This window comes from Rhipicephalus sanguineus, chromosome 2, assembly GCF_013339695.2.
Source record: "Rhipicephalus sanguineus isolate Rsan-2018 chromosome 2, BIME_Rsan_1.4, whole genome shotgun sequence".
Classification (NCBI taxonomy): Eukaryota; Metazoa; Arthropoda; class Arachnida; order Ixodida; family Ixodidae; genus Rhipicephalus; species Rhipicephalus sanguineus.
Window position 1 is genome coordinate 195,422,462 of NC_051177.1, and position 12,664 is coordinate 195,435,125.

At 44.7% G+C, this 12,664-nt stretch overlaps 1 protein-coding gene across 1 annotated transcript in view; it reads left to right on the forward strand.

The window, feature by feature from the left end:
* The window catches only part of LOC119383952 (mediator of RNA polymerase II transcription subunit 30), a gene marked incomplete at its 3' end in the record, with an annotated part of 74,654 nt that overhangs the window by 44,743 nt on the left and 17,247 nt on the right, over nt 1–12,664 (forward strand). Inside the window, 1 exon segment of the mRNA XM_037652229.2 lies at nt 8,359–8,787. Coding sequence (XP_037508157.1) covers nt 8,359–8,787 — 429 coding nt within the window.

Consider the following 12,664-nt stretch of genomic DNA (forward strand, 5'->3'; position numbering starts at 1 on the left):
CCTAATACCTTATCAACATTGATTAAATCTATGTTATCATACCAAAAAAAAATATAAATTCACGGTCCATCTCTCTGCCTCTTAAGGCAGAATGACCTTATGTTTCCGCCATTATTTATTGGGCTGCGCAAAAGCGCACCCACTCGGCCTTGCTGTAAGTCGGGCCGAGCAACCCGCACTCCCAAAGCATGTGAGCTAATGTAGCGGCCTGCCCGCAAGCGGTGCAGGCGGCGTCGCGGAATTTGTGTGGATAAATTTCATTTAAGTGTGCTAAAGATGGGTACGAATGGGTTTGAAGTAAGCGCAACAATGGGTTTGAATATGTGCTCGGTGATGGCGGACGCAAAACGGGCAAACGGGAACTATCTAGGCACTATACGGGAACTGACGGCACGCGCAAGTTATGTATTTTTGTAACCATTATGAAATCACGGGGATGTAGAATAAAGTAAGTCGTTGAAATATTTCATGAAAAGAGTCCAATGTGCTTGCAGAATCGGGAAACACTCTTGACGATCATTTGTTCAGCGCACAGCGTGTTGAGCGTGTTTTCAAGCGGCCGAGTAGTGCAGTGCACAAAGATGTTAGTAACATTAAGTTTAACTTACATTGAGGATTAAGAGTGAACTGCAATACATAGTTTTGTGGTCAAGCTATCATTTCTTACCAAAATACGAAACAACGGTCGCAAAACAGTTGATTTTTCAATGCCAACAACGGCCGAGCTAATCCGAGATTCAATCCAATCCAAGACTGTGTACGCGTCGAGCGTCAGAGCAAGTTGTGCGTGTTCGTGTTGCTCTAGCAGTTGAACTTCATCAGTGTTTTGCTGTGCGCGCCTAATATAATTATTTTTGACTCAAAGTGCACGTTCGCAAGCGTTTGTTACATTCCAGAAGTTTGACCACGTGATTTGTGCAGCAGCTACAGGCTTCACCGAAGCCGGCCGAAAGCGACCGGCGTTTTTGACACTCTGCAAAGCAGGTATGAGAAGCGTGCGTTTATTTTCACCTATCGGGCGCTGTTACAAATTCCTCATAGTCCGTGTGCAGACAGTATGACTGATGTTTATGCATGAAGTTGTGAGCAATCGTGGATAGCTTTCTAGACTGCGAGGAGTCGCAGTCGAGAAGCTTTGCCCTCCGTGTGTATTGACGCCTCCTAAAGCACAATCGCACTTGCCTGTCTGTTGTGGTTTGGTATTTTGATAGCTTCCGACCCTCCTTTCATTCAATGAATAGAGTAGTTACCGCTGTATCGTTTGCCATTGCCTGCCCTGGCGAAAACAAAATCCTCATGTCGAAATGCTGGCGCCAGCGACATTACATGTGCAACGATTTCTTATACTTGACGCCTCCATCTTCCTCCGACCTTTCTGCCGTGTGTGGGTATTGTTTATGATTTCTGACTGCGCCGTGTCACTGCTATGAATCATCGCTGCCTCATTAAAATATTTCCCGTTTACAAGATCGCACTGACTGCGTACAAGCACCTCTTCTTCCAAAGCGTAGTGTCGTACTCGGGTCACAAAGGGCTAAGATCAAAGTGATTTTAAAAGCGCCGGAGCAAAGCTCAGTTACTGAACTGTAGGCGCGTCTGTGGATGTCATAATTTTTATTCTAGAGTTTTGAGTAATGTTTGCACAATAGCACAGCCATTTTACTGGCTTTTGAAGGCGGATCAAAGGTTTCCATGGTTAAAGGAATGCAGGGACTCTTTTAGGTGCACAGAGAAGTTGCTCACCAGCAATTGGTGAGAAGTTTCTCACCAGCACCAGCTCACCAGTTGTTCACCTCGTGCAATGCTAGTAAAGCCATTGGCATACTCCGCAATATAAGCTTGGAATAGTTGCGCATACAGACGGACGAACAATAGACCAGCAAGTTCTTCTAAATGTGTTCCGAAATGCTTTATTGTATGGCTTGGGAGCCAGTATATTTCACAAGTCAACGGACTGCAACTAATGCCCAATAGCTTTTGCCTCCCACACACCAGCAGCAACGGGAAGGAAGGATACACAGTGTGAAGCTTTAAGCTCAAAGAATTCCTTCATTATTTATGTGGTAGACACTTTATGCTGGCGACCGGCCATCACTAGAAATCCTGGGGCTGCATAGACCCAAGCCTACTCTAGCCGCAGCACAAATGCAGCGTCGGGCCATGTTGCTTGCTGCACAGTGTTACCAGCTCAAGTTTCGCAAAGGCAAAAATCTAGAAGTAGCTGATGCACTGTCTAAATTACTAAATGTTGAGACCACTTCAGACAGCACTGATGAATGTTTAGTATTGCTCTAGTCTACCACTAAATGTAGCCAGGGCCAGAAAACTAAACTTTCTCTTGCATCGTGGGGCTGAATTTGCAGTAAATGGCGAAATCAATACCGCGAGTAATTAAGGCAGAACCCGTGCATTGCAATCAGTTGTCATTTGAACAGGGCTGTGCAGCATAAGATATATACGAATGACATTACCAGAGCAGTTGCAAGAATCAAATGTTTAACTTGCTTCATTATGGAAATCTAGACACCATGCACAAGAAGATGCTAGCCAGAAGCTTCATATGGTGGCCTCTTATTGACGAAGCTATAGAGAGCTCGGTTCAAAGTTGCAAAATCTGTCAAGCAGTTCAGCCTGCAGCTCAACCTGTACTGCTTCATTCATAGTGCTACCCTTCGAAATGCTGGCTGCAAGTGCGCGTTGATTTTACTTCAAACTTATTCTAACATGTTCCCTGTCTAAGCTGATTCTTTTTCAAAATGGGTAGAAGTCTGGCCAGTGTTGTAAACGTGGCAAAAAACAGCGCAAAATTGAGACAGGACACAAGACGAAGAAGGCACGACATCAAGACGACAACGGCATGACAAGAAGGCACGTCTTGTGTTCTTTCTCTATCTTGCGCTGTTTTTGCCAAGTTTAACCATGAACCAACTAGCCTAAGCCTCGACCATCAGTGTTGTAAACTTTGTGAGGACGATTGTGAAGCTGTAGAGTGCCCTTGCAGCTTACAGATGGCCTGAAATGTTAGTGAGGGATAAGTTAGTGTGCACTGCAAGTGTGTGCGGGTAGCTTTGTTTTGCCTACCAAAATACACCGAGGGGCGTCATGGGGCAACCACTGACACAGTTCACCAGCCATGCACAAAGCTTCATTTGCCCAAAGCCAGCCGTGTTGGTGGCACGCAACAAAAACAAGCTGATATAAGGTAAGGGCAGGATTTGATGCGTGGTACTGAGCGCATGTTTTCTGTGCGTGATAACAGGGAATATGCCACTTGGCAAAAGGTCCTGTGCCTTGAGTAGTCACAGCGGTGACATCAGCGGTCACAGCGGTGATAGTCATGGAGATGCTTGGACAGCTTTGTTTCACACATACCAGTTATCTGTCGTCATGCCGCACTGACCTGGCTTCAGTGTTAGAGTGACCTGTCACGACTGTATCACCGCATAATTTGTCACCATCTAATGATCCACCTCCAGCTGACGGGGCATGAACACTTAAGTGCGCCTTCACTGACAGAAGATCCTGATGCATCCACTCCTCAAGCCCTTCTGGGAGACAGTGCAGTCACCACTTCGGATTGCTCAGATTCCTCAACACAACCTAACCTATTCGGAAGAGGAAACCAGAGGAACTTTTTTGCTGGTTTCCTTTTCCAATTAGTATGAACCAACTCGCCCAGCAAGCTACATTATTGAACCTAATCTAGAACCAGTACGAGCACCGCTGCCAACAATTTCTTATTTGGCACGAGCAACACTGCTTGGTAGGAACACCCGCGTGTATAAGCTCTGCCAGACTGGTTGAAGCATGAGAACTTAAAGTGGATACTTATTTTAAAAGTGAGGGAGAAGAAATGTGATAGTGTGACACTGAGCAAGATGCTGTGTTATGATGTCATCCCTTGGTCACTATGCAGGGTGTTATTGCTTAAAAAATACCAGGGGTGGAACAGCTGCACCAGTCGTGCCATTGTGCATCAAACTTGTTTGCCTGCACCATCCTGTGCCAAACTTGTTTATCGTGCCATGCTGCGCTGCAGCACCTGAATTTAGCCACAGGGTGCGACAGCGATCCAAGCCCTGTGCACGAAAACATTTCTGGAACATCGTGTTTTCGGTTTCATTGAAACAGTTATGGTTTCGGTTTCATCAAGACTGTGATCCGCTATGGAGGTTGGCTTAGCAGGTGCTACGGGCCATGGAAGAAAGAAAAGAGAAAAAAAACGAGGCTGTGTTATTCAACTAGCCTCAGAAGGGAACCTTTTCTGGAACCTACCCGCCCACTGTTTGGGCCTCCCTTCTTTCCTCCACGCTCCTGGCATTGGCCGTGTGCGCAGTGCCTCTTGGGTAGGATTTCTTTTCAAGATCGTCATGTGACGCTCTCTCCCTCAGTGCTATGCGCCTTTTCGGAGTTCTTGGTGTGGCATTTTCCTGGTTTTCTTTTGTTTGCCGGCGCTGGCTGCCATGCCACAACTAACAGAGAATGACCAAAAATAAGCAAAATGTTTTTGTGGCTCATGGCGGAAGGTATTTACATGAAACGTCTTAGTTTATTGGAGGTGAAAAATGATCCTAGCTATGCGGCCTGCAACATTCCGTGGCTACGTGTATTGAACAAAGCACTTGGACACTCGTCCGTGCTTGTTCAATCGATTCGCATTTGTGATGAGGTAATTACGCTTTTTTGCTTGTGATCGTTGGTTTTATCTTTCCTTATGTGGAGGATGGTTTATCTACTTATGCCTTTCAACATGCACTAGTTACGTCGTCTATGTAAGTAGTGCGTAACAGGGTGCGTCCGTCTACTCTCGAAACCCCATGACTGGCGAACATGAAACTATGTTTAGCTTTGCACGCACTGAAACTCCTGTTCGATAGAAAAAACACAACAGAATGCCTCCCTTGTTTTACTGGAAGAAAATTGCCAGGATACGAGCATACTTCCCCAAGCACTGTATGACCTAGCACGAATGCAGCCATTGGGAGCCGAACTATGTAAAACAGAACGAAAAGGACAACACGAACGTGTGTACACAGCTGAATAAAGCTGTTGCACAATTTTCCTTAGTATTTGCTAAATGCAACATTAAGCAAATGCTGCTTCACAAGTGCTGTGAAACGCTGCTACATCTGTAATTACAATATTTATAGCGCGGAACTTCTACACAAAGGACAAAGAAATACGACGAGCACATGGACTGCTTATTCTTTGCATTTGGTGTGCAGTGTTTATCTATTTCTCTGGCCCTATACCAAAAAAAAATGCAATTTCCATTTTTTCTTTCACTGTACAGCTTAAAACTAGGCGGCAGCAACTGGAGCGCTACTTCTTGCAGACAAGCGAACGAGTTTAACGAAGAAACCGATAAGCACTGCACACCAAACACAAAGAAAAAGCGATCCAATTGGGTATTTGAGATGGCTTGCCATTTTTCCTTTCGGTATCACCTAGATCAAGGCCTTGAATTTCGGTGATTATTATCTCAAATGATGTGCGATTTTTAAAAAATGGGTATGCCATAAATTGTCAGGCCTTACAACTCTTCCTTATAAACAACAGCCCTCAAGGTTACAAGTAAAAAGTTAATTGACGAGTTTTTGTTAATTACTCATTTGAGTGTAACTTTAGGTGTGGCAAAGCCTTTCCGCCTCAGTGCGTAGACGACAGGGGCCTGAGGGTCAAAGCATTTTTATAAAAGATCTGTATTGGCTTTAAGAAAACACCCTGTATATACTTGTATCTTTGCTTGATTTGAGGGGCAGCTATTCGCCGTAAACGCGCGAGACGCTGGTCGTAACTACTACCTTGCTTGGTTTTAGCAAAAAAAAGTGCATGCTTGACCCATGTTGGATGATGCATATAAGCCTTGTGTAGTGCTTTCTCGCTTTGTTTCCCTTTCCATGCATGCATTCATTCATTGTGGAAATAAGCCAGCTGGAAGACAGCACTCTTAGTCTTTGCCTGTTCTTTTTCTTAAACGTGTGTGAGCTATAAGCACCTCAAAAATAATTATTGTGCAGCGCTTAGTAGTACTGAAAATATTTTCGAGGTGGCCTTGCAAGCAAAATAGATGCCTTCTTGTTGATTATGTGGGCAGTTGTTCGTCACGTAGGAATTGTCTCGTGGGCTCACAAAGCAGCCTTTTACTTAATCTTTGCAAAATTTCTGCCTGGACACATAATTCACATTGATAAGTTTAATATATGCATTCTTTCTCACTGGTTCTAGTGCTTTGACAGGCTTTTGTGTGCTTATTTGAAAGTGTTTGTACGCAAGCTGAAGCATTATTAAGGCAAAGACCTTTTGTGCCTCATCAGACGGTAACTTTGACAATACGACATGCAGTGCAAAAACTGCAGCTGCACTCGGTTGGCGAGAAGGGAGAATATATGAAATCACAGATTGCCAAAATTTTGACATCATGAGATATGACGTCATCACATGGCATCGTCTCTTGGAGGGAGGGGGGGGGGGCAGAAAGCTTTGAGAGGGGGGAATTAAAGCTAGGTCTTCGTAAGTTTAAAATGTATATCAGCTTCTGGACCTAAAAAATGCAATTATCCAACTATGACATCATAGATTTCCCCTTCCTCGGAGCATGCAAAACCAAAATTGCAAGGAAGGGCGTGTATGCTCCACACACATTGAGGCAGTGTTGCTGATGTCCTGTCGACCATAGCTTCTACTTTCGTGCGCCATTCTGCCACACAAACGTGTGCTTCCACTCATACGTGCCGAGGAGCTCATTCAAATAGAATCACCTAGCTACCTCTGTCATCAGCCACCCTGGTCATTCTTTATTCAAGACTGCCATCTCGAACTTGTAACCCCACTCCTCTTGGTAATGCCGTAATGGCATTGAGAATATTTAAATAAGTAAAGGATGTCAGTGAATGGCAGGCAATCACTGCTTGGCAGCCGTGTTAATGTCCTGTGAGTCAGTTCTCTAAAAAGTGCAGCTGGTACAGTGCAAACTGGCTGCCTCTTGAAGATGTCATTTTTTTTTATTAAAAAGCTCACTTGACTTTTCCAAGTGCTTCATTCAATTTTGAAAGTATGATGAGTGAGCCTGCTAAATGTATTAGCTTGAAAGTTCAACGTTTTTAGGATGATTACGGAATAATTACCATGTGTCATCCATAAACACATGGTTGGCTCAACTGGTGGCATGTGTCTAGCAGAACGGCCCTTTTATTCCGTTATGGCTATTTTTAAATCACCCAATAACACACTGAATGAAGGAAGGGGTAATGATCAAGGGCTCAATTTCTTTGTTATATACAACCTAATGAAGGTAACAGACAACGAAGCCAAAGAAAGTATAGGGGCATTATTTGTAGCCTTTAGCCCTTTGCGGTTAGTTGTCAGGCCCCTCCTGACAATGCAACACGACCGCAGCGGCTTGTCAGGCATTGCTCGACAAGTTCTTTTGTGGTTGATTCTCGTGTGCGTTTTCTCGTTGTATTATGCATCATCTCTAAATAAGTAAGTAAAGTTTTTACTTGAGCTTTGGTTTCTTTAGTTTCAGACCGGAATGGATTGAAGGTGTGTAAAGGTTTCGGACCGCAAAGTGTGAACTACTGTTGCAATTATGATATAATTGTAAAGAAATTAAAGTGGATGAAAAGACAACTTGCCAATGGTAGGGATTGGACCTACAACCTTTGGATAACACGTCTGATGCTCTATCACTTAAGCTACGGTGGCGGTCGTCCTCCCGTCCACTTTATTGAGTATTTCTGTGCATGTAAACCTCGGAGTGTTAGCCAGCACTTCTCGTAGCCGTGACAACGATTGTGAAATGCTCCTTTGGTTCACTCTTATTTACACTCTGAGTTTTTGCACTATTCTAGTCTGCTTCATTACAGGGAGTAAACAAATAGACAAGGACTACTACTTGTTGATGGACTGTGTTTATTTTGTTGCATTGCTCTCATCGATTTACGAATTTCATGCAATGGATCACTTTTGACTTTCTTGCTTCACCACAGGGTAATCTGTGCTTCATCAGCAAATCCAGATGAAAACATGGGATAGAGGTTATTGTAATTTGTAATAGCATAAGTACATGGTTCTATAATTGGTAGATGTCTGACCCTCCATTCATGGTGCCATTGAGCCAAGGGCTTAATGGTAAATGGCAAGCAGGAAGTAAAGAGGAGGTGGTAATGGTAGGGTAGTGGTATCAGTGTGTGCAAACTTGTTCCAGCTCTGCATTTAGGATGATGGGTATCACAATGTGTGCCTTTAATGAGGCATGTGTGGTAGTGCACTGGCAGATATCCTCCACAGTACTAGTTGTAAAGTTGTCACTACAGGATTGTGAGTGCAGTGCTTGTGTTGTTGCCTCGTCTACAGGGCAGTGGACTGACGAGGCCCAGGAGAGGGAGAGGGGGCCGAGGGCGTGGCCTCTCCAGGGGGCGTGGCCTCGGTGCGATGGCCTCTCCGTACCACCTCCACCATCAGCAGCAGGCCCCACCCCAGCCTCCACTTCAGGCCCAGCAGCACATGGGCATGGGAGTGGGACCTGTGCTAGGGGGTCCCGGACTGGGGGCAGGGCCAGGTGGCCTCGGTCCACCGCTTCTGTCACCGGTCCAGCCCATGGGTGGTCCCTCGGGATTCATGCCCACAGGCCCTCCGGGGCCGAGCGACGGCAGTGGGGAACCAGGAGTCCCCTTGCAGCCTAAGGACTTCAACACGGCCATCATGTGTCGCATGGGCCAGGAGATTGTACAAGAGATTGTGGCCAAAGCTATTGAACTATTCCAGACCCTCAAGGCACTGCAGGTAGGTTCTACTTCCTTGCAAAAAAAGAAAAAAAGCGGGCCACGAGAAAGAAATGCAAAGGGCAGACCCTGTGTTCACCCGGAACTCAAACATAATAAAGAACACACCACTGCGTGTAAAATCCATATGCATTACATGACAAGAGCACTGCATACATAACTGTAATAATATTAACCTAATCACATTGTCAGGCTAGCATGCCAGCATCTCCAAATGAAATGAACAAGCCTATGTTGACTATATACCAGCTGTATGAGAGACTACATAGACTGAGCACTTGAGCAATCAAGAAAGTTCAATTCTGCATTGCTCAACCCAAGTTATGGCTGCCTTTGGCGCCCATTTAGGTGCGTCATATGATATACCTCAATTGACAATGCCATGGCAAGCGCCAAGGGAATCGCTGGGTTGCCCGTGCTATGCACTTCCTCAGGTTTCACGGTAGTGGAGCTGCATTAAGCGTAGGGTTCAGTGCTGCACGAAGACCTACACAAGAACGAAATTAGGCGCAGGATTTTTTTCTTTCTTTTTTGTTGTTGTTGTTGTTGTTGTTGTTGCTGTGCGCCTGTAGTGGTGCATTGGGCTGTTTTGTTCAGTATGTTTTGTTCAGTTTTCACGAAGGAAAAAAAAAAACGCTGTCGTGGCACTTTGATAGAGCACCTGACTGCTATGCAGAAGGCCTAGGTTCAATTTAGCTCAAACCTCTTATACTTATTATTTAGATCAATCGCTATTTTTTTGTCACCAACTAATCTTAGTCTGTTGTCCGACTTCAAACTATCACTGCCATCAAAAACATAAACTGATGAATGAATACATGTGCATACAGCTAACTGACACATTTACGGCAACTTCACAGTCCATGATAAAGCACAATTCTGTGAAACTGGCATGTTTCAGAAGTGTCATAATTGCAGTCTCCAGACAAACCAAATACAAGGCTGGTGTTTCAGAATGCTTGACGATTCTTGATCGTGGGACCTGCTGGGGACACAAACTTTCAATGTCTTCAGTGGCTAAATTTTTCTCTTGTTGTGACATTGCGGTTTGCTTGTGCTCCAGTCAGCCTTTTCCAGGTGCATTTATGACCTCTGGAAAGCCAGAATGTTTTAATTAGAGTAACTAACAGTAGGCACTGTTCTAAGCAGTTGTCAAAACGCACTGAAAGCATAGTATATCAACCAGAATTATAAGATATTGTGATGATGAAGAATACTAGGGTTCGGGCATGCGGGCAGCTAGCACAAGGTTTAGAAAGACGAGGGTCAGATTATAACAGCTTTCCAGACGAACGGGTGTTGTCTTTGTCTCGTTCATGACAAGATACATAAATAAACTGGAATTTTGTATATACCAAGCTTGAATTATGTTGGGACCAATGGGAAATGACAACACATTCATGAGTTCTTTGGTTTCTATCGCATATACTGTTGAACCTCTTTATAAGAGACATGCACCGGGGAGCAGTTCCTGGTCCTTTTATGAGGTGTACTATCTTAAAAGCAGCGTAGTACACTCTCATTTTCTGATTAACCCATATTTCGATGTAGGCACACCGGTGTGTCTTATACCCAATTGTCTGTTACATCGATGCCTCTTATAAAGGGGTTCAACTGTATTATTAACCAGTGCTAAGTGCACTGTTCTGTGGCATTTTAGCACCTCTAAGAGGTGGTAATTTTACTTCCTCTAACCCGACCGGCTGCAGCCACTGCAACAAACCACGTTGCAAAGTTTGTCCTCATGCAACACCTGCATTAACTGCCACCAGTGCATCTAACCAATTCGCATTCACACTTAATGGCAATCTCACTTTTGATCCATCTGACATAGTGTACCTGCTTGAGTATGGCGCATGCCACAGGAAATACATAGGCAAGACTGAAACACCTTTCAGAACCCATTTTAACAATCACCGATGACATTCTAAATCCCAACCAGACCTTCCAATATCTAAACATCTGAACATGCCATGTCACCCATTTGACAACTTCAAAGTAATGATACTAGAATCTAGATTTCACATGAGCTATGACCACAATCTTCGCGAATCTTCGCAAATCCTACCTCATTCATAAATTTAACACTGTCTCCTCTGGAATCAACGAAAGCAAAGGAAAGCTAACCTGTCTGATGCTGGATTAAGAGCAATGATGCGCTTATTGCAATGTGAAACGCCTGTATTGTCTGTATCGCGCTTTTCTTTCTTGCTTTTTTTTTTGTGTTTTTCACAGCAGGGCTGTTATACTCAAGGTGTGAACTGGCCTCCAAACACAGTAGACGACTCACTAACGTGCGTTTTCTGAGACACATGGTGCCATGTGTAGGGGGCTAAGCATCAGGGTCTCATTTTCGCTAGCTGTTTTTGCATCACCCTTGCTAGACATGAATGAAAGAAGAGAATTTTAAAGGCTTGTTTCCTTGTTAGACTCAACCTCAATGAAAACCAACATGTAGCGTTTAACTGTATTGTAGTAATTACCATATAAATGTGAAGAAATTAAAATGAAAGAAAAGACAACGAAAAGGTTTGCGAGCACTAAAATACCCGATAAAGTGGACGGGAGGACGACTGCTGCCATAACTCAAGTAGAGCATCGGGCGCATAATCAGGGTTGCAGGTTCGGTCCCTGCCAGCGGCAGGTTGCGTTTTATTTCACTTTAATTTCTTCACATTTATATGGTCATTACTACAATACAGTTAAAAGACTACAAATAACGTCCCCTATGTCTTCCTTAGCTTCATTGTCCGTTGGTTTTCATTAAAGGGACAAATATTAAGTTGACGTTGATTGTTGAAATAGCGGTTCATGAACCTCGTAGTGCTACAGTGGAACTTCGATTTATACGACTTTCAGGGGACCGCGCAAAATCGTCGTATAATCCGGGCGTCGTATAATCGAAAAACCGAGAATATAGGCAGTGACGGTCATTTTTGCCCCACAACAGCGGGCACATAATGCCTAAGAAAGTCCGCGGCACAAACGTACGCTGCTCCGAGGAACGTAGATTAAATTAATTGAAAAAATGACAACCACGCATTTTATCGGAGGTGTGAACGAACCTTTATTTCTCACCTTTTAAAAAAATCTGTGATTTTCTTCTGAGAGTTTGCCCAGCCACGACGCATCAGCTTTCTTTCGATAGCTGCAACATCTGGCAGCAAGTCGCCGATCTCATCGCGTGCGCAAGCAAACCGCCGAATGTGGTCGACGTAGCACAACACGTCCGCGTAAGTCGGAACGGACATGCTAGCCTCTGCAGCGTCGTCCATCTCTTCCTCGTCGGAAGTTCCCGCAGTGTCGGGACGCACAGTTTCGATAATGTCATCCAGCGACACTTCGCTGCACACTGCAACGTCGTCGTCGGCACCAACATAGTCCGCGAAAGATCCAGGCAGCTCCAGGCTGCCGAACTCTGGTTCATCGTCAACAGGCAGTGCAGCTTCACTGGTAGAACAAGCACCACTTCTATTAAAGCCGCAGTGCCTGAAGGAGTTGGCGATAGTTTCTGGCGTGACTGCGTCCCATGCACTAGCACTGTAGTGCATTGCGTCAAGCACAGAAAGTTTCTTATCCAACTGCTTGCGTTCCATGCCCGCCAGCCGACGCTGCACCAGAAACTTCCGATATTTCTGTTTCATGCACTTGATGACGCCAGCGTCAAGTGGCTGCAGCTGGCTAGTGCAATTGGGGGGCAGAAATACAACTTTCACATTTCTCAAATGCGACATATCTGATGGATGGCATGGCGCATTGTCAAGCAGAAGAAGAATCTTTCTGTCCTTAGCCCCCATTTTGGAGTCCAGCTGCTGCAGATATGTAGAAAACATAGCAGCCGTCATCCAGGCTTTCCGGTTGAACGTGTACTGGCACGG